The following is a 23,043-nucleotide window of genomic DNA, read 5'->3' on the forward strand; positions in this document are numbered from 1 at the left end:
ACTCTTTTTATTATATACTTAAATATGAACCAGTTTTCTCCTTTATGCATAATAATACATACTTTCATACATATGTATAATAGTTAGATTCAATTATCAAATTATATAATAATTATTTTTTCCCTCCCTTTGCAGAATTGTAAGACAACAACACACACCTGCTGCATATACCGCCCACCACCACCGCCACCAACAACAACTGAACGTCCTTACGACGTTTGCGCAAAGGATTACGACTGTGTGCCAACACGTTACTGCAATAACGGTGAAATCGATTCGGCTGATTATGTACAAAAGGGCAAGGTGAGTGCTTGCATGATCATTTTAGAATATTTATGAATATATCTTAAGATTGGCGAACGCTATATATTGCTTACTATACGTATTCGTGTTGAACAGAGAAGAGAAAGAGAGAGAGAGATTATGAAGAAACTAAGTTATTTATAATATAGTGAACAAATTTAAGGGAAAAAGTTAGGGCTCAAAACTTACAAGCTTTGTCCTAATATCTTTCAGCACCTGGTTTCCAAAAAAAGTTCATGGAAAGCTCTGTAAAGCTCAGTCAAGCTCATGTTTATATTAAAAGCGTAGAATTTTATTTTTTTTATTTTTATTTTTTGAATGTTATTCAAAGTAAACAAAGTACATGTATATATACATATGTATATAAATATTAATCAGTTTCAAAGCCAAACCACTTCAAAATAAAGTATTCAGCATATTCAGCAATTTTTGCATATGCAAATCGACTTGTTGAATCGGCAACTCGCGTTTTTGTTTGTTTTTTGTTTTGGTAAATAAGTGCCATAACATGTATGTATATACATCTATCTATAAATTTGTATATAAACACATGAAAATGCCCTTACATATATGTACGTATGTATGTATGTATAGAGCAACTGCTGCTGTAAGCGCTACCACTATGCTTCAGTAACCCAATAGCACAAATATAGTGCATCCACATATACATACACATATACATGTATAAATACAACTATGTGGACTAAGTAAGTCAGCGCATGCGCAACTGCGCTTAAAAGCGTCTTCTCGCATTACTTTGCTGGTGCTCGTATATTTAGTTGCATAATTTCGCCAGCCCTTTGCTACGGAGAGTTTTTTCACTTTTCCGGTTATACAGATTGCTTGTGATGTTGTTGCTGCTGCTTTAACATGCTGTGCTAAGTGCATTCGTACCTTAATGACCAATGCGCCAAGCAAAATCTGCAAAATATATATGTACATACATACGTATGTATGTATATTTAGTTAGCTGCATACATACATATATACTTTAGTGCATACAAGCATGCATATAGTATATAACTATGTACAATATACAATATGTAATTGTTAGTGTAATTGCAGCAACTGTGCTGCTTGCAACAATTGCTTGGCGATATTTTGGCATCGCGCTTTCTTAGTTATGCAGTCATTGACGCCACGATATATTAAATGAGGTTGATGAATACTTTGATACCGTCATCACTGGCCAGCAGTTGTTAAAATGTTTTGTTTTTCTATTATTGTTGGCTTTTAGGATGCACACATATACACGCATAACATAAGTAATGTTTTCATTTTCTCCCGTTGTGCGGCCGTTACGCAGGAATAATAAGAAAAAGAAGAGAGAGAGAGAGTGAGTAAATTTAAACAACAATAAAATAAAGGAAGCAAAAACCAAAAAGCACTACAAAATTATAACGCCAGGATGCTTGTGTAGGCTATTAAGGCGATCAAGGTTTGTTGGAAGTCATCCAGACCGAACTGTGAAAAGTGTGAAGCGGGCAAAATTCCAAATTACTGAAGAATTTCGACAATGTATAGCAGTTCGACAAGCCACCGATCGGCATGTCGTGCACCGCTGCAGCCAACAAGCTGCGCGATTTCAACCTACAAACACAGCTAGTAGCAAGTCCACACGCACACACTTATACACATTCCTCTATATTTGTGGAAAGCATTATGCAGGTTAATGAAATATGCGAACAATGCGCGGCAAGGTCGTTGAAAGCAACGTCCAGTGCCAGGCTGAAAGCATTACCGACGACTTTGACAGCCCACACCCGTGCTTATGCACTTGTACGCATGTGCGTGCATGTGTGTATGTTGCAGAGGTGGTCAGCTGTGTACCGCACAAATATTTGTCCATGTCCGCTCGCACTTGCCAATGCCGCAATAACATTATTTACATTTTTGTTGCATTTTATGCTTCGGTGACGAACTTATTTGTGCAATACAGCGTGCTATTTTTTTACACACAAATGTAATTAATGGAGAGTTTATGGCAACATTTTTAAGATACTTTATTGTAGCATCGCTCTTGTTCTTGCTAGAGCAATGCTTATGTCGAGTTCAGGTATTTCCATTTTGGAGCTTAAATCTTTTGAGTTTAAATCTAACGTTCTTTCCTTTAGCCTCAAAATTTTGAGGGGAATAATCTCCCCGATTTCCAACATGGGTGCCGGGTCGACACAAACCTATGCTCCTGCTCGACTGCAAACAAGCATTCGATCGTGTCTGGTATGATGGGCTCATTTATAAGCTCATAACGCTAAACTTCCCGCAATACCTCATCGGTTTAGTCCACTCCTTTTTGTCTGACCGTAAAATCACTGCTAGGGTGAATAGGGAGCTCTCCGAAGCTCACTACAATGCGGTTCAACAGGGTATTACGACACGCCAATCTAGGAAAAAAATCGCACGTCACAATACGCGGACGATGTCGCTTTCTTGTACGCCTACCGTACAGCATATCAGCCCTCAATAAGTTTATCCACACCGTCCTCAACTAGGCGGCTGACCTGAATGAAGCAAATGTGAGCAGTTCAAGGAAAATTCAACGGCGTCTTCAGCTCATTGAAACCCTCTGTTACCAACAAAAGAGTTTCCCCAAGTTCCAAAAAAACGACCATTTAATACTATCATTACAAGTAGAAGCATATGCTTCTATCCCGTCCCCATTTGGTATTCTGCCTGACAACGGCAACTGTCGAAACTACAAGCCACATACATGCGTCTACTAAGATCAGCTCTGAACTTCCCCTGGGCATGTTAGAAACAAACAATCCCTGCGGTACTCACAAAGCCACACTCAGGTGCAAGGAAACCGATCGTTTCAAAAGGCCGAGCATAATGACAAACCTTTCTGTTCTACCCGAATAAAAATTCGTGCTTCGTTTTTTAATGTCAGATTCCTTTGGGGGTTTCTCTCCCAACAGAATCTTCCTCATCTCTTTTCCTAGGTTCCGGTACTAAGATTATTAAATGAATTACCCAGTTAAAGTTGTTTAAATTTGATTCAAAAGCCCATGTGTTTTTCAAAAATAAATACAAAAGAAAATAACTTCAAAAGACTCTTCCCTGCTCTTCTAAGACCTGTTTTGATGTAGCTGGCTACAAGTAACATATTAGACTCATTACTCATTCAAATTTTATCAGTTTCCTAAAAAATAATCTCCATTAATGACGGTAACGCATACTTTATACATAATTCCGGCTTTAAGTCGAGCTCATTCACTTCTTTTCCTAAATAAATTTGAGAAAAAATACAAAGGAATTCTATTCTAAATAAAAAAAGAACTTGTTTTGTATAGTGCTTGTTATTAGTTGCCATAGGGCATATTTTTTATTTGCCACTCGAATATTCTATTGCTTCCATTTATTAGTAGGCTGCTGTCACGTATCTTCCAAATATTAGATAACAATTCGTTTATATCCGTACTACAAAGAAATTGAAACCAGCTTCTCTTCTTTGATTATATATTTACATATGTTAAATAAAAGGCGTTAAAAACGATAAACCATCTCGATAAAGAAAAGAATTTATTGGTTGTGATAATTTGTTTTGTTAGTTTTGCATTAAACTAGTTTTACGATCATATACACGTAGACTAAATGAAAATTGAAAGGAATCTATAAGTATGTATCCTCACCTACAATGCAAAATAGCGTAACAACATTTTCGAAAATTGACAATGGCATGAATGAAAGACGCAGTAAAATGGAACAAGAGTGAAAAAAAAATTTTTAATATTGCTTAAAACTGACTTGTATTTGAGCGCAGAACCTGAAAATGTTGAACAAATGTCATATTATGAACGTAATTTAAAGTAGTGAATCGTTAGCAATAAGATACTCAATTTCGAATTTTTTGATGATACGTTATTTTGCATTTTAGGTGACGATATGTAGATTCTATTTCTATTCGTTATCTAGAAAAATGGATGGGATGGGATGTGAATGTATATACCTTTTTATTGAAGATAAAGATTTGTATTGCTAAAATACCAATTTGCTAGAAATGTCGTTTTGCCTTTTTTAGTCAATTTAAATAGTTAATTAAGCAAAATCATTGATCATTACTTTTTTTGCCCCTAAAAAACTTACAACAAATTTATTACTTAATAGTAATAGGCCAGTCAAATATTTCCTTATGTTTTCATATAAAAATTAATACATATATAAAAAATGGGGATTTATCTACATATATCTACTTTTTGAAACACAATCAACGATATTTTTAACACGCAAAAGGAAGTGAAATATAGTACATTATGACAAAAAGTCAGAAATTGTAAATAAAACCATATATTTGCTTATTTTTCAATATTAATTTTTTGTTGTTATCACTTTGAGTAGTCCCCACCAGATGTAATACACTTATGCCAACGATTTATCTAGCCCTCGAAACACCTTTTATGAGCACCACCCAAGATCTTGAGCTTCTTCAGCGATTTTTTTATCTTTTCGATCGACTGACAACGCGTTCCATGGAGCTACAATTTCAGTTTGGGGAACAGTAAAAAATCACACAGATGCAATCAGGTGAATACTGTGGTTTATCGTTGGTACTCATTACGTTTTTGGCTTTAAATTCGGTAACAATCGTGGCTCGATGCGTTGATGTATTATCGTCGTGTAAAATTTATGAATTGCTCTTCCACAATTCCGATCGTTTCGACGGATGTTTGGAAAAATAGAACTCCTCCGCAACAAATTCATGATGCACCAAACCACCAATATCGAAAAAAACAATGAGTATCACCTTGATTTTTGAGCGGCTTTGGCGTGTTTTTTGCCTCCATTGCGATAAATGTTGACTTGTTTGCATGTCAAATTCCTAAACCCATGCTTTATGATGTCCATAAATGTGGAATCGGAATTCGCACGAGCAAGCATATCCAAAGGGACCTGTTGAAAGTACCGTACTTTTTTTGAAAATAATTCAGCATTATCGGGACGAGTCGAGTAAGAACCATATCCACCATATCCATATCCTTCACGTTTTTAATATTTTCATCAGTTAGAGAGGCCAAAGGTCGTCCAGAATGAAGCATGTTTTCAACGATCTTTCGACCATCTTTAAAAGCTTTGTACCTCCGTTAGGCTTTTGATTTTGATAAAACTGAAACACCGTAAGCCTTTTCCAACATTCGCAACGGTTCCGCACACGAAATTTAGTTAGAAATATTTTTTTTTTGACGAATTCTTTGTTTAATATTCGACTTAAGCAGCTGCTGTAAAACAAACTGGTTGACAGATCGTCCTTAGATTTGGCATAGTAGTGAAGAACAGCTCTAGCATAAGCATTGTTTCATTTTTATGTATGGTATATCATTTTATAAAAATTAGAATATATTAGCGTTGTGTTGAGAAGAATTCCGTTTGATTTTGACCACTTCTCGTAGTTTTCAAAACATTGTTCTTCGTGAGGATATATAATTTAATTATTATTCACTCCCTTTTTTATAACTATTAAAATTTTTCCAATATTGGTAAATCTGTATGCCTTCAATTATCAAAAAATCAGATTTCTCACCACTAAGCTAAGAATCTTTTATAAAAAGATGCTGTTATATAAGAACATGTTTTTTGTCCGAATAATAGATTATAGGGGACGATATCGCTCATTTGGGTACTAAATCTTCTGATGACGACAATATTGACTGACAATACAATAAATAAATGGCACTATAATGCTAAAGCACTTCATACATACATACATATTTGTGTTTAGAATATTTGCATATAGTAAACAGATATTTCCTATGAAAAAGACAAAGACGCATAAATTTTGTTCTGCCAGAACACACCATTCAACACTGTATTGCTCGAGTTTAACAAAAGAAAATTATTCTATAGAAATCGAAGATCACTCAACTGGCACGGAACAGTTTTCCAACTGCAACTTCTATTTCCGCATCAGCAAAGTTACTTTAAGTTGAATTTTTTATAACCAACAACGGTAACAACAAATAAAATAACAAATGAGTGATAACTTTATGCTTAAGTACTCATCAATTTAGATTGCTTTTGACAGGCGACATAAGGCACAATCGCTATGCAAAACGGTATGGTTGCAATAAGTACAGCGGTACAGTATATCAGTTTGTTTATATGTGATTGCATGTAACAGGTGTCTTCATATGTAATTAAAATTGGTAAGACATTTTCATTAGATCATCACACCATCAACATAAGGTTTAGTATACATATATATATATATACGTTGTACATACTTACATATATTATATATAAATAATGCAAATTCATGCGTTTCGTGCGTCGTCATTCTGAATTTCTTTGTCTTCGAGCGTCAAAGCGCCACAGACTAAGTCGAGTTACTAAAACTAAAACGAGTGAACTTTTTTAGCAGCAACCAACATGAGACTACATAGTCTAATAAACGACGTCATAACTCAAGGTCTAGGTCGTTTCTTGGCCTAGCGAGTGCCTACACACGCACACGCACCACAGTACACATAAATGTGCATATGTGTTTGTAGGTGCGACTATGAGATCTTCAAAATCGCTGAAGGGGAAAAACGACTCGCCACATTGATGGCGCCAACGCTCAAGTAAAGTAAATAAAAAACCAGAACAACAAACCACTACTGTAATAAAAAAAAAAAAAAACGAAAACAGAACAGTCAACGAAAAAATTCAGTGTTAAATATGGCATATTTGAAAAAGAATCGGTTATTATAAGAGTCATTAGGAAGTCATGCTGCGCTCGTCATAATCATCGCCCATCAATTTAAAGCTTAAACAATTAGTCCAATGATATGTAGTTGTAGACAACGGTGCGTACATGAATAATAATATGGCACAGCATGGTAGCGCAGCAATTTTTTGATCGAGATTTTCCGCAATAGGCCATGCCATACGGCAATTATATAATAAATATAACATTTTTATTGAATTGTGGTGCTCAGATTGGTTTTCTTTGTTGAGCATTTTGAAAACGTGACCTTCGCAGCGTGTTACAATACGACTTCTTGGACAATTGCTGTAATGTGCAGCGTATAAAGCTTTATAATTCCGTTGTAAACGATTAATGCTAAGGCATGTGGGCTCAATTCAAGCTAGATAACTTAATAATAGTAGGTTGGTTGAATAAATCGGTTTATCTAAGCAGCACCCCTTTTAAAGACACACCTTATTGAGGTATTCCATTAGCGTCAGAGAGAAATAGAGTGAGCATATTGGGGTTCCTCGATAAGTCAGTGTCTTCTTTTAGAAAGGTATTTTCTAGAATAAAACAATGTTTTGAATAAGACTTTTATTTTTTTCACTCTCTCAAACGGATATTTGGGGTTTAACGAAATCGTCTTCTAAAATACCCTCCAGATCCAAAACTTCTAACTTCCTCATCTTTATATATGAAAACTAGATATGTCTAATTGTGTGAACGACATACATATATGGTCGTTTAATTTTTAACTGTACTTTTGTTGTTTACACTGCTGTTATTGTTGTTGTAGCGCCATAAAACATTTCTGAAGTAATTTCTAGGAATGGTGATTAGTATTGCTTGAGCGATTACAAGATTCTTATGATCCAGTTTTAACGACAAAAATGCTTTAACCTAACTTCTTCAGCTGAACAAAATAAATATCTGTGAAGATTGCTATAACTTACCAATCCTAGGAGTTCACGTGCGCAGAAAGCACAACCCTTCGAAGGATGAAATTCGGATCTATTCGACTAATGTAGAATCGGCAGTAATCGGGCTCTCAACATGTATTTGTCTACTGTTTTGCTTTTATGGGACAAAGGTTCAAACAACTCGGATTTCACTTCTTTAGTCATCAATATTACATGAGATATACAAAATTTTATTCTAAAGAGCACCTTATTGCTTTCACACAAGCTATCAAACGAATTAGCCTCTGATCAATAACAGCACGCTCAATTTCTAGGGACGTGGCTGCTCGAAAGCAAGATTTTTAGAGACTCTTAAAATTTCTGTGGGGATTTGACAGATCATGTTCTCCAACTCTGACAACAAACTCGATATTCAAATTTAGAACTCCAGAGGCTACGAAACCTAGAATATTGCTTTTAAACCACTGTTGAGTGATTTTGCCTTGTGTGCTATAGTAGAATCTTGCTAGAAGATCCAATACTCTCCATTGAAGAGACTATTGCTTAACTGCTTTACCACGCCTTCTAAAATATCCTGCCGATACAATTTTGTTCCAATTTTAAACCCTTTTTCACAGCGGTTGAAGCGGTATAATGTCGTTGCAATAGCTGCCCTCCAAACCATTGCAGCAGCTGGATGGTAATACCATGTACCGATCGACAATTTATGATGCCACTTAGGCTATTGAGTCGATTATCTCACTAATCTCTACAAACATTCATGATACCAATATCATGAGGAAAGTTCTCTGAGCGTGATTCACTTGGGAATAGCCTGTAACGATTTATATAAGGCTCAAACAGCTATCGACTTCAGGTCTTGGACCAAGTATCCTCTAGGTAGCCAAGAAACATGCATTTGCAGACGAGTGTGAGAAAAAAAAGTGAAAAGGCTAGACATCCCTCCTCGAGTTATGCCCTGGGTTTGGGACCTAACACGTCGAAAACACCCCCAATGAAAAGAAAAATTTCTCTTGTTAATCTCAGCGAGGAGGCCTGAAGCTAATTTACTTGAAATTTTTGTGTGCATCTCTGGTTTAGCATCATCTGTTTGTCAGTATCACATGATCGCAGCTGTTTTAGACATTACAAAAAGTAAACAAACAAAAAAATGTTTACAAAGAAACAAATTAAAAGCAATGAATCTGAATTCACTTTTCAATCTACTTCCCAAATCAACAAATGAACTATTATTTCCACAAAATGGAAAACTAACTATTTAAATAACTAGAACAGAACTACTCCGATTACACAGAAGCGACTTTAACATCTTTCGGTCTCTCCCTGTAAATGGATTATTTAAAGAAAGCTGAACGAAAAGTTTAAATATTTTTTAAGGTTTTTTTAATAAGACTCGCTGCTTAAAGCTGCTGGTGTGTTTCTGATATCAGAATATGTATTTTAAGGTAATGTTTAAAAGGTCGGTCAAACACCCAGCAAAGGTTTTACCGCAAATGTCATAAACCTACGAGTTGAAGTTTTCCATTTAATTTCGAGCGTTCGACCAACAGCAACGCCCACTTATATATGTATGTAGGTGAATATGTATGTGGATATCTATGTTTGCCTATGCATACTTAGGCCAATGTAGCCATACACGACCACGGGTCAACCGAAACACCACACTTTAATGGAATTCACATCATATTTTCGCAAATACACAACAATTATGTGCACACCTCTGTATTTATATACTTATGAATGTATGTATGTATGACTGTAAGTTTGTAAAAACATATGTATGCAAAAGTAGCTGACAGATAAGCATAAAATTACTTAATATGCGATTATATGTGCATATGCATACATATTTGTATGTCCGTTGTACGTATGTATGTGTGTACAGCTAACCAATATGCCATTGTACACCTTCTGAACAACTTCATTAAGCAGCTGGATGTCATTTAACAATGCCATTAAAAATAACCCCTATTAACAAATTACCTTAAAATGCCTACTTCAATCTTGTCATTCGTACATACGGACAGACAGACCGACAGACAGCGCACAGTGGCTGACATGGCCACTTACTGATCACATACATACATACAATTGGCAAGTAAATTATTGTAAACAAAAAACTAGTCGCAGAACATGACAAAACGAAAAAACGGTGAGAAAATTAACAACCTTTCTTAAAGTCATTACTGCATTTGTTATCTGTCCCCAAAATGATGGATCATTTATTAAAAAAGCTCTATGCCAAATGCCAAGGAGGTAATTTTTATTGTGCTCACCAACATACATACATATGTACATACTGACATACAAGCGGGTGTCCAGAAATGCTTACAACAGCAAGTGCCTACACATTTCTCACATATTTACATTGAAAGTTTATTCAATTAAGATAATATGCTTATGAAGCTGGCGCAGGTGCTTACAGAAATTATTTATGAAATAATAATCAATCCCTTTGTGACATATTTGCCCATAATGATCAGTCAAACATTTTGATAATTGAATGCTATTCGATTAAACATTTCATTTTTAACTAATTTTTGTCGGAAATATAGAAAGCTTGATGGAAATCGTAGAATGCGGTCCTTAATTCTCTCATTGGTAATGCAAGTGGATGGAAATAACAAAGCTTTGAGGCAAATCAAGCAAAACATTTAACAAGAAAAATCGTTGACTTCGATTGTACCGCGGTTATAATGTCCTTTACAGGTGCATTTCTTGCAGCATAAAAGGGTTCAATAACATCAATGTCTTGATTTTGTTCCGCCAGATTTTATTGCAGCTATTGCTATTGTAGTATGACTAGTATGGTCAAATATCTTGGTATTACGCTGGATTACTGACCTTGCTAAAAAAGAGTGGTGTGCAATCGATTAGCTGGTAAATCCCGGCCTGCAAGGCAAGAATTGACAGCAGAAGGGTGTTTCAGAAGTAAGGTAATCTCACCCAGCGGATGAACAAATTAAGTAGTGTAAAAACATTGGCTCTTCTGCTAAGGGACAGCATCACCAAAGGAAAACTTCACCAAGAGTTCAAGGTTATCCTTAGCATTAAACTGAATGGGATGATTCCACTCTCGAACTACTGCTTAGAAAACGTCGCAGGGCATTGATGCAGGACCACGCATTAAACTCTCCATACCTATGGGTAGTTTTGCGAGTATTTTTCAAGCAGAAGTATTTGTCACAAGTCGGTGCGCAGAGGTAAATCTCCCACGCAACTGTCGCAACGAACGTATGTATTGACGAGATAAAGACGGCATCGAAGGAGGAGCTGAAGAAGATAAAAACAAAAATTATTTTTTGAAGTGCTTCGAAGATTGGAAAAACCGTTGGCACAAGTGTATAATATCTCATGGGGATTACTTTGAAGGGGACAARATAGATATTCATGAATAAATAAATAATTTTTGAAAAAACACAAAATTCGCGATACTTTTTGAACACACCTCGTATAAGCATACTTAGCGCCAGTCAAGTGGCACTTAACCCTTTCGATCCGAACGGGTCCTAAGTGTCCCGGTGTATTTTCAAAGATACCTAGCGTATAAAGTAAGTGGTTAAAAAAGTTGAAATTAGTCCCTTTTCGTAGCTTATACTATTCTTAACGGTATTTGTTTACATTCGTGGTATTTTAAATTAAAAACACGTGTTCATTTGCCAAAATAGAACGAATGGTTGGACGCGTGCTTCATAATTCGCAGTGAATTTTTTTGATATTTGTAAGTTTACTGGTTTTAAATCAACTGAAACCTTAATAAATAGCTGTGTTTGTGTTTTTGACATATTGTGAAGTTGGTGAGTACTAACATTATATTGTATTTTTGTAATTATTGATATTTATAAGTTTGTGGGATATATGTGTCCCATCAGTATTCTTGTTGGGCTAAAGAGGTCCCAGTCAGGATCCGACGCACACATTTATTGTCAACGTTTTATTTCAATTAATAATTTTATAACTTTTGTACAGACTAAAAATGTCAAAATCAATAGATCGCAATATGATTGCTAATATCTTAAAGTCTTCTGATGAAGGTGAAGACTTTTCGGGACTTAGTAGTGAAGAATATAAGCCTACAGATGGTGAGGARTCTACTACTGAAAGCAGTGATGCTGAGCATATCGATCATCAAGACGAGGATGTAGGAGATAACTTACAAGAAGTAAACTCTACATACACTTTTCATAATACCATTTGGTCTGTTCCCAATGTGGCTTTTGTTCCAAGAAAATCAGTGAGCAGCCTTCGAATTCCAGACATAGGACAAGGTTTTAAAAGGACTGATAATCCTTACGATATATTCATGAAAATTTTCCCAGAAAGCCTTTTTATGCGTATTACGCAATGTACCAACTAAAGAATAGAAATTTTTCGAAATCTAAACCGGTGCATAAAAATACAATGCTTACAGATATTGGAGAAATAAAGATTGTTCTTGGTTGTATGATCATTATGTCATATAATCGTCTACCATCCATTCGACACTATTGGTCAAAACATTATTCTATGGGAAACGATGCTATAAAATCAGCTATTACACGGGATAGATTTCAGCTATTGTCATCGAAAATGTATTTTGCTTCACCTGAAAAGCCAGAGGGAGCATCTAAACTATACTATATTGAAGATATGTTGGAGTGCCTCAAATCTCGATTTTTAAGTTCAAGGGTGGAAAGTGCATACCAGAGTATTGATGAAAGTATGACGAAGTTCAAGGGCCGATCTTCTATGAAACAATATTTGCCCTTGAAGCCCACTAAGCGTGGGATTAAAATGTGGCTTAGGTATGATGCTCTTACCGGCTATACCTATGACTTTAATATCTACTGTGGTAAAGAAGAAGGAGTTGTCGAAGGAACTCTTGGCGAACGCGTAGCTAATAAATTAGCTGCTACAATACAAGAAAGTGATGTCACATTGTGCTTTGATCGGACCTTCACTAGTATCAACCTCCTTGAAAATTTGAATTATGCCGCGTTAGGAACTGYTATGCCAAACCGTAAGAAATTGCCAGTAATTAATATTAAGCTCAGGAAGGGTCAATGCATTTTCCGAGAAAGCAACACAGGTTTAATGTTTGCCAAATGGAAGAAAGTAATCGTTGTAAGTAATTGTAAATAGAAAAAAAGCTACAAAACGGTCAAAAAGTCAGTCTACATTGACTTTTCCGAAATGATAAAATTTTACAGACAGATAATGGGAGGAGTTGATCGAGCTGACCAAATCGCAGGCCAATACGAATTGGACCGGAAGTCTACCAAATGGTGGAAAAAAAGTTTTTTATAGACTATTTTTTATGATGTCTGTTGGAAATTCCTGGGTAATCAGTTCTCAGCTGGGACGAAAAAAAACCCACTGATTGATTTTATGATAGTTTTGGCTGGAAAGCTGGATTGAAGAGGGAAAGAAGAAGGCATCTGTTCGTCGCAGTGGTATATCTGGTAGAAAAAGAAAAATAAGTGCTGGGCATCTACCGATACAAATTAGCAATCGGAGGCGGTGTGCTGGTTGCGCAGAACAAAAGAAGGAGAGACGTACAAAAACAATATGTGAAGAATGTCAGATTCCACTCTGCAAGGACTCTTTGCACCTTATCACAAATAAATACTTATTTTCAAATATTTTCATTAATTTCAAATTAATTTTATTTTATAGTCTAATATGAAATATGTATTTCACTTTTGTTTACCGAAAATGTTCATTGAATTACAAATAAAATTAGCTTTCATATAAAACCCAGTTGAAATTATATGTAAGCCTTGGGAGCATTAAGTACTGATCGGGATAACTATGTCCCATCGAAAAATACTGACGGGACATATTTGTCCCAACCCCTCCCTCCGCCTCTGATTCATTTAACTCGTTTTTTAATGGAAAATACGTTTTAATTTGTTTTATTTACTTCAACGGCTTTTCGGATCGAAAGGGTTAAAACAATTTCTGCCTACAAGATCAAATTGCAACTTGTTCAGAAGTGTAGAAAACGGCTGAATAGTCTATCGGAACGTAACCAAGTTCAAAAAATCTGGGTGTCCGGTCACAAAGGTATAGCCGGGGATAAATTGGCTGATGAGGTCGCCCATTCGCAGTGTCCACTAGTAAGGCAGGACCTAAACCTTTCATAGCGATGGATCCTCTTACCATAAAGGAGTTAGTCCGCAGGAAGAAGGAGTAGGCAGAAAGAAGTTTTTTTTATTTTTATTTTATTTTATTAAAGCTTACATAATAAACAAATTATTAAATAAACTAAAGTACGCAGCGCTAGCATCAAAGGCTTTCGGCTGAACAGAAAGAAGTATTATCGTCCATAATAAGAAGTCTTCCGACATATGTTATCACTTTTCACTTTTTGAACCAGAGAACCTATAGTACAATAAATAATGTAATAAATGTTTATATTTATATAGAATGACAAAAAAATAACATAAAAATTCTAAAATTCGTTTCTGCTTTCTTTAATTACAGAGCGATCGTTGTTATTCCCCTGATGTTTGCTGTCGCATACCTTCCACCACACTCACCGATGATGGTTATGTACTGCGAACTCCAACAGTGAAATTCAACATTCCTTCCACAAATCGACCCGTTCAATATCCATCTACACAACAACAGTTCTCTTCGCCACGTTTGCCAGCAACGACGCCACAACGTGAATATTTGCCACCAAGTACATATCCAACCACACCAAAACCCCAAACTCCACGCAATGAATATCTACCACCCACACCAGCTACACCCCCACGTCAAGTATACACACCATCTTCCTACAAGCCAGTTCCAATCCCAAGTAGGGCGCCTCCAGCACCACAACCACAACCACGTCCGCAACCGCAGCCTCTGCAACCTCGTCCACAACCACAACCACAGCAGCCTTTGCAACCACGTCCACAACCACAACCACAGCAGCCTTTGCAACCACGTCCTCAACCTCAGCCACAGCCGCAACCACGTCCCCAACCACAACCTGCTCCAAGACCACAAAATGAATACTTACCGCCACGCTCTGAAAATCTACCGGGCGACTATCATGTCACTCAACCATCGAATACTGTCACCCAAACTGTGACGGCATCACCACCAAGAGTACCACAGCCTACGCCCCCACAGCGCGGTGAAGACATTCTTTCGCTACCACTTGACAACCGTCAACACTTATCGAAATGTGCCTCGGCTTTGGAATGCACACCGGAGAACTTCTGCAACAGCATCGGCGTGATAACCGATCAGCCAGTCGACATTAGTCCTGCAGAAGCCACTTTCCGCGTTCCTCTCACCGATTGTCTGCTTGATAACGGCGCACCAGGCAAATGCTGTCGTGACGCCAACTACGTTGATCCATGGCCTATCAATTTGGCCGGTGTATGCGCCGCCAGAAATAGGGTTAGTAACACATTCGTGAACCATTTTTGAGTTTAGAAAATTTATTTTATGTATGTATGTATTTATTATTTATTTTAGAATACCAAACCCCAAGGTATTCAAGATATTGACGCCAACTTCGGTGAAATTCCATGGCAAGCAATGATCCTCAAGGAATCAACTAAGACTCTACTCGGTGGTGGTGCAATTATTGGCGACCAAATCGTCTTGACAGCAGCGTCCGTGGTTAAAGGGTAATACTTGAGTTTAAAATATTTTTAAGAGAACTTGAAATTTATAAATTTACCTTTCATGCAGTGTATCGCCAAATGACGTGAAAGTTAAGGGTGGTGAATGGGAGTTGGGACGTGATAGCGAGCCGCTGCCCTTCCAAATAGTCGGTGTTAGGTCTATTGATATACATCCTGAATATAATCCTTCAACCGGTTCGAATGACATGGCCGTATTACGTTTGGACAAGAGAATTGAATTCGCTCAACACGTGAAACCCATTTGCGTTACCAATGAAGATCCCAAGCCGAATGAGAAGTGTATTACCACTGGCTGGGGTAAACAAGCGATTGAATGTAAGTATCAGTTTTGGGTTTTTATTTGTATTTTATTGAGGGAGAGAAAATGGCAGACTAGCCGATAGGAATAGAAAATGGAAAAAAGTGATGTAGCAGAGAGAACATTTAAGTAACAGCGTAGGCGAGGCGAAAAACGTTGGGATCGGCCAAAGTGCACGGTTAATGGAGACGTTCGCTTAATAGACCGTCCGTTTAGTATAGCTTTTACTGAAATATTTAGTTTTGTGAATATAAGATACAGATAAGTAACAAAATGACCTCTTTTACCGAGATATTTCTGGTTTTCGTGTATCTGACTTACTTAATAAAGCCTATCTCGATCAATGGGATATATTTTTTTACAAAAAAAGTAAATACAAATATTTTAGTAAAGTTCAAAACCATCCTGGTATCAATATACACTACATAATTTCCATCATTTTTATAGAGATTAAAGGGAGAGAATGTCCTCGGGGAAGTTGCCAAATATAACAAAAAACAAGACAAATTTTCTTTCTATGGCTTCAGTGAACTAATGTCGAGACCACGGTGAAGTAAATAGTTTGATGGATCAAATTCTGCATATAGTAGTAAAACCATAACTTTTACTTGAGTTTGTTAGGCAAGTTGTCGGCTTGGGTCTCTTCGAGATGCCTTTCGAAAACATATAATAAACATTTTTCATAGCAGTCTTGCTGCATTATAAAGCCCTCAAACATAATGCCTTGAGTCATTCCATAAAAGTAGTTGCAGCTTCCACCATCGTTCGAAAGTTAACGTTTCAATTTTTCTCTTTGCATTTTTAATGTTTTTGCCGTTAAGCTAAATGCTTGAGGAATAAAACTTCACCTAACCTCATTTTCGATGTTTTTGCCGAAGAATGGGGCCTCATTATCATCAGTGAATGTCTCAGATACTTGGTACAAGATACTGCCTGAAACTCATAAACTCTTACAACGTTTTTATTTTTCTTATTCTATTGGAAGTACAAAAGTCTAAACGAATTCTTTAAAATCTCATTAACATTAAACTATCTTCTTCCAGCTCACGAGGAGGGCGCCGTCATGCACGTCTCGGACACAATAGCACAATCGCGCGCAGATTGCGGTGCTGACGACAGCAGCGTTTGCAGTGCCGTGGTACACGATCCATGCCTATTTGATGTTGGCAGCGCTTTGGCCTGCGGCAGCGGTTCCAGTGTCATGCTCAAGGGTATATACGCCGCCGAAAATGCCTGTGGAGATGGTCAAACTGTACGCTTCTCGAAACCCGATCTCAAATGGGTTAACGGTTTCTTTACACTACAAAACAAAGACAAACTGCTCAAGAAGCGACGTGTGTAAAAAGTGCTTTAGTTGAAAAGACTTAAGAAATATTGAGTGACCTTAGTTTAGCAAATATCAAACGACATTATACACCCAACATCTAAACACGAATATCACATTCACACCACCACCACCACAGCAACAACCAATCATACACACACACACATACGTATATATGTGTGTTTGTGCGCCTACAGCATTTAACCTCTTGCTTTAAGCATTAAAAACGAAAATCTCAATAGTTTTAACCCGTTATGTACAATACAAATTGGTGAAATGTGTCAAATTCGACTCTTTAAAGATTTTAAGTATACAATTTATTTTATTTTATTTTCGTTCTCCACGCGTAACTTTTCATTGATATTTTCTTTTATTTTAATTATTATATAAAACAAAAACAAAATTAAATAATTATGCTATTATAACCTTAGTTACATATATGCCACTATCGTGTAATGAACTTAAGTGTATAGGAAAATTTATATTAATCGAATACCTAATAGAATTTTCCGCGTAGACATTGAGTTCAGGACACTTTTGCGCTTTTTTGTTTAAATAAAATATAATTTAGTATGTATGTACATAACTATTATGTGCCTGATTCAATGATTAAGCTCTCTTATAATCTTGTTTCATCAATGTTTTGCTGCTTAACGATTTCCCTAAATGCAAAACAAAAACAAAAATAAAACACAAAAAACACGAAAAACAAAAAGAAAAATGACTCCTATATAAATAAATATTTATAACTAATATTGTATGTATTGTATGAGATTATGTAAAATATGTATGTACATATATGATAAATGTATTTAAATAAAACATGTTATATAATAAAAATATATACGAAAAGTGTATTATGCTTGTGCTGAGGGCTAGAAATTATAGAAGTTCAAATCGACTTCTCAATAGTTGGATCCAAGATATTTGTGCCCAAGTGAGGAGTAACAATCCAGAAACCTGGCGGATTATCAGAAAGACAATACGTCCTTATAAAAAAGGGGTCCATCATTGACACACTATACGATGTCGTTGAGACTGCGAAAAGCGCAGTAAGTGGCAAGTGATGGAAAGGCGGAACATAAAAATATTGCGCGCTGATGACTCTGGATGTGAAGAATGCCTTCAACTCAGCACAGTGGCAAACATAATCAAGGCTCTGTATGACATACGCACTTCTCAATATCTTATCAATCATCTATATGAAATTATTATGAGTTATTTCGAAAATAGGTGACTATTATTTTATACTATTGAAGTGGAGTATCGTAAGACTCGATACTAGGCCCCGTTCTATGAAAAATAATGTGTGATGGGGTCCTAAGAAGACACCAACTGAAAGTCATTTTTTTCACTTAACACAAATCCTAAGTGGACACGGGTGCTTTAAAAGCTACCTGTACAGATTCCAGCACAAAGTTAGTTCAAATTGTCCAACGTGTTCAGAGTGCTTTAAAGACTATGACCAAGTATTTTTTTTTTTTGTTTTTGTTGTCCTCGGATTTTAAGTACAACGAAAAAACTTAAAACTACACTTGGTGGTAGTTTTACGGTGGAAAATTTGACGACGCTCATGTGTCAGTCCACTAAAACTAGAAAGTCGTCAGCAAGCGGGAGGCTGAATCGTGACAAAACTGACACTAATAGAGCAGAGTAGGCGTCCTTCAGTCCGTGCCATAGAGGAGACTTAAATGTCTTATCATTTCCAAGAAGCAATATTTAATTAGGTGGTTCTGTGGCAGAGTTAGGAAGCGGATTAAAGCACGAGGGAAAGCGGGGGCAGAGGGTGGCACTGCCCGCAGGCAACAGAAATGCGTCACGCCAAGTTGCTATTGGGAGGTAAAAACCTAACAAGGTTGAGAGGTATGATTAACCTCCCCCGAGACAAATTCCGTATCCAAAGTCGCGCTTTATAATGAACATTGCAGGATTAAGAAACACTTGTCCAACATGGGCATAATCTCTTGTCCGAACTACCGGTTTTACGACATAGAACCGGAAACTCCAGAAGGCCTGATTCTAGATTAACCAGAAATTTGTAGAAGCAGGCTCAAGGCCCTTGGATCCATCTACGTGAACAGGGATCACATCACCTCCATCGCTCCCAACAAACCCCTGGAATTCTTCAGAGTTTTGGCTCTTTGTGACCATATGTAATATAGGAGTGGGCACAATAGACCATAGGTCGCAGTGCAAGACCTCAATTAATTTCTATCTATCTATATATTACATATTTACCAATAAAAGTAAAGTGTACGGGGACTGAGGGAAGATGTGACCCCTTTTACTTTCATTCATCATTATAATATTCTCCCCGTATTTCAATACGTGACTTCACACATTGACCAATATGTTCCGTAAAAAATAGCCATACGCACCACATAGTAGGTGTTATGTCAGTGAAAAGTTATGAAGTGATTTCGACAAATTTTGGTTGTAATATGAAATTGGGGGCTCCATTTGTGAAAAGTTTTATTCTGATGACTTTATTGATGTGTGATTTATATGCTATACACGATCACTTTAAAATATGTTTAGCTCACAAGTGTTTCTCACTACTACGATCACCTCTAACAAATTGCGCTTCCGTATCTCAGCTCAGTGAGTAGTTATGACACTTCTTAGTATTTTCGTTGATTGGCGTTTTGCGGGCGTGGCAATGATCCTATTACGGCGATCGAAATGGACCACAATTTTTATGCGGCAAAGAACTGTCAACTCAGTAGCAGTTAGAAGTCACTCCTACTTTGTATAGGAAATATAATCACACCCAAAAGTAAAAGATTTTGACGAAGAATAACCATAGAGAAATACTTTCCGACAACTTTCGGATCTAAGTAACCGGAATGGACCCGGATTATTTTCCGGCAAAGGACTGAAATTATGGTATTTCTGGAATGTTTTCTGTCGCTATAACAGCAACGTTGTTTGCAAATATATTTTAGTATTGTAAAAAACCCGTAGTAGATATGTATGTATATAGCATATAGCTGCTTCATATTATAAACTGATCGATTAATATCAAGTCCTTGTATGGAAAATTTTGATGGAAAAATTTGGCATGAAATATTGTGTTCTAAAACAACTTTTTATTTTGTGTGGAATATTATAGCTCCGGTACAACCGGAGTTAACTTCTTATGTTTTGTTATCAGCATAGTTTTGGTATATTTTTTTAAAACATTTACTGATTTCAATGATTACTAAAATTAAATAAGTACAGATATATGTAGGCTAATACGTGCAATTTATGGAAGCATTAACTTGTTTATTTAGCTAAAAAAGACTCTACAAAGTTTCTTTATATATAATGTTTCTCAAAAAAATAAAAATGTGCCTCGGCAAAATAAAGTCTTCAGAAAGAAAAAAATAAACAAATAAATTGTAATTACTTCCTAACTTTGTCTATATTATCAATATACCAATTAACAGAGGCTTTAACGCCTTTCTCAAAATCGGTGAATTGGAAATCTGGTAACAGACTACGCAACTTCCGATTCGAAGCGGTCTTTTTATGTTGACCATCAGCTTTGCTGGTATCACAAATAAGTTTGCCCTATAAATGGAAAGCAAAAAATTCAGAAATGAATTGTATGGCTAATGACTTGAGGTAAAAAATCATTTACCTTAAAATCAAATGCTTTCGCCACAGCCATTGCAACTTCGTAAATTGTCACTTCATTTTCCTCATCCACACTCAAAATCAGTGGCTCTATACTATCATAATTATCCAAAACCCAAATTATTAGTCTCGCTAAGTCCAGTGAGTATATAAATTGCCGCAATGGTGTACCACTACCATAAACAGTAAACACTTTCTCACTTTCGGGCACCTCCGTATTTTCATGTATCAAATTGTACATGCGATTGATCATGCCCGGTATAACATGGCTCACTTCAGGTTTGTAATTATCGTGCGGACCGAAGATATTGCACGGAATAATTGAAGTGAACATGCAGCCGTGTTTATCATGATATGCATGATTTTGTATATCGATGAGCCTTTTCGCATAGGAATAACCATAATTGGAAGGATGCGGCGGGCCATTGTGCACCATTGTCTCATCAATTGGATAACTGGTTTTATCAGGAAAAATGCATGTAGAAAGGCAAGATATTACTTTCACACAGCCATGTTCATAAGCGTTTTGCAGCACATTGTCGTTAATTTGCAGATTTCTACGCTACATTAGAAAAACCAACCAATAATAAACATTGTGCATTAAAGCAGTGTATTTGTTGTATTTACCAGAAAGTCCAAGTTGTTGTTCATATTATGGAACAGGCCACCAACCATCGCAGCTAAATGCACGACATGGGTGGGTTTCGCACGCTCAAACAGCGATCGTGTTGCATTGTTGTCACTAAAATTGTTAAGGCTTGTATGCTTAAGTGATAAGATTTTGAGTCAAGTGTTTATGTACTTACGTTAGATCGGCTTGTGACGATCCGACAAATATCCATTCATCGCCACTTGCAGTTTGGTCAATAATTGTTTTAAGTGCATTCCCCACTAAGCCAGTGCCACCTGTTACCAAAACTTTCTTCATTTCTTGTCACTTACAAAATATTAATGTTTATTTTTTATCAGTTTGATATAAAGATGGTACACCGTGCCTAGCAGTAATCGATTATATACTGTTGCCGTACAAAATTAAAAATATTTTGTTCTTATATTTCGTAATAAACCGTATTTTAATGCGGATTGAAAAATATTTCAATAAATGTTTATCTTGTATAAAATTGAATATAAAATTAGTTTTAAACAATGAAAACAGTTTTATAAACTTTTACGAAGTTTCACAAAAAATGGCAGCACTATTTAGTGCTATTTACTGTTCACAACAGATGTCGCTAAACTTTATTTCACTTGGCCATGAACATTTGGTTCAAATTTAAATCCGTTATTAATTTTAATAAAAAATAAAAAAAAACAGTGACATACATGTTTTGGCCAATAAATTTCCCATTGTGATCGTATCAAATTGTTAAGTAAATTCTAAAATAGATAAAGAAGATCCGATAACAGGTTCACTTCTTCTGAAAGTTATCACTGCTGGTTATACATACGTATGTATGTAAGTAGATTTGGAACTAACACTAACACGTATCTACATTTATGGTGCTCTCATCTCATTAGAAAACTACTTTCTGTCCAATTTAAGTTTAATTTTTTTAATATCACCATTGATATTATTTTTTAACCAACTTTAATTGAAAATTAAAAATAAAGAAGTATCAGATATTAGGTTGTCAAGTATCTCCCTTCCGCCTCTTTATCTTTTGAATTTCTATACATCTTTGATAGGTCTTGACATAACCTACAAAACGACGCTATGCATGTGTAGTTTGGATATTGCGTTCAACAGTTATAGGCGTGTAAACATGGAGTTCACTAACGCCGAAACTCACGCTATTTTAAAATTTCCTTCGTTAAAGGCAAATCCGCTAGAGAAACATTCTGTGATGGTACTCTATCATTTCGAACTGCGGAGTAATGGTTTCGACGATTCAAAACGGGTGAAAACGACACCATTGATAAGCCAGACGGCGGAAGACCTGTGACGAGGAATACCGATCAAATCATAGAAAACATCGAGTTAGACCGGCATGTGGCATCCCGTGACAATGCCCAGAAGATGGGAATTAGTCACCAAACTATTTTAAATCATCTGCAGAAGGCTGGATACACAAAAAAGCTTGATGTTTGGGTGCCGCATGACGCAAAAATTCTTTCTGGACCGAATCAACGCCTACGATATGCGTATATGAAACGAACTCGACCCATTTTTGAAGCGGATGGTGACTGGCGTAAAAAAATGGATCGCATACGACAATATCAAGCGATAACGGTCATAGTCGAAAGCCGGTAAATCGTCTCAAACAGTGAGCAAGCCTGAA

The 23,043-nt window shown here is 36.4% G+C and overlaps 2 protein-coding genes across 2 annotated transcripts in view; one reads left to right on the forward strand and one right to left on the reverse strand.

Moving 5' to 3' along the window:
• The window catches only part of LOC108971241 (serine protease Hayan), a 41,368-nt gene extending 24,202 nt beyond the window's left edge, over nt 1–17,166 (forward strand). Inside the window, exons 3-7 of the mRNA XM_018937188.1 lie at nt 136–303; nt 14,356–15,270; nt 15,349–15,503; nt 15,568–15,836; nt 16,863–17,166. Of these exons, the coding sequence (XP_018792733.1) occupies nt 136–303; nt 14,356–15,270; nt 15,349–15,503; nt 15,568–15,836; nt 16,863–17,161 (1,806 nt within the window). The 3' untranslated portion in view covers nt 17,162–17,166. The remainder of the gene's footprint in view (nt 1–135; nt 304–14,355; nt 15,271–15,348; nt 15,504–15,567; nt 15,837–16,862) is intronic.
• A 3,223-nt stretch (nt 17,167–20,389) lies between these two features.
• On the reverse strand, nt 20,390–21,749 carry LOC108971180 (probable GDP-L-fucose synthase). Its single transcript, XM_018937063.1, has 4 exons — nt 21,571–21,749; nt 21,392–21,506; nt 20,769–21,326; nt 20,390–20,698 (listed from the first exon to the last, which is right to left on the reverse strand). Exons 1-4 carry the CDS (start codon nt 21,690–21,692, stop codon nt 20,531–20,533), a joined length of 963 nt encoding a protein of 320 aa, XP_018792608.1. The 5' UTR covers nt 21,693–21,749; the 3' UTR covers nt 20,390–20,530.
• Between the last annotated feature and the right edge of the window lie 1,294 nt (nt 21,750–23,043).

The sequence above is a fragment of the Bactrocera latifrons genome, unplaced genomic scaffold (assembly GCF_001853355.1).
Source record: "Bactrocera latifrons isolate USDA-ARS-PBARC rearing strain unplaced genomic scaffold, ASM185335v1 scaffold_33, whole genome shotgun sequence".
Classification (NCBI taxonomy): Eukaryota; Metazoa; Arthropoda; class Insecta; order Diptera; family Tephritidae; genus Bactrocera; species Bactrocera latifrons.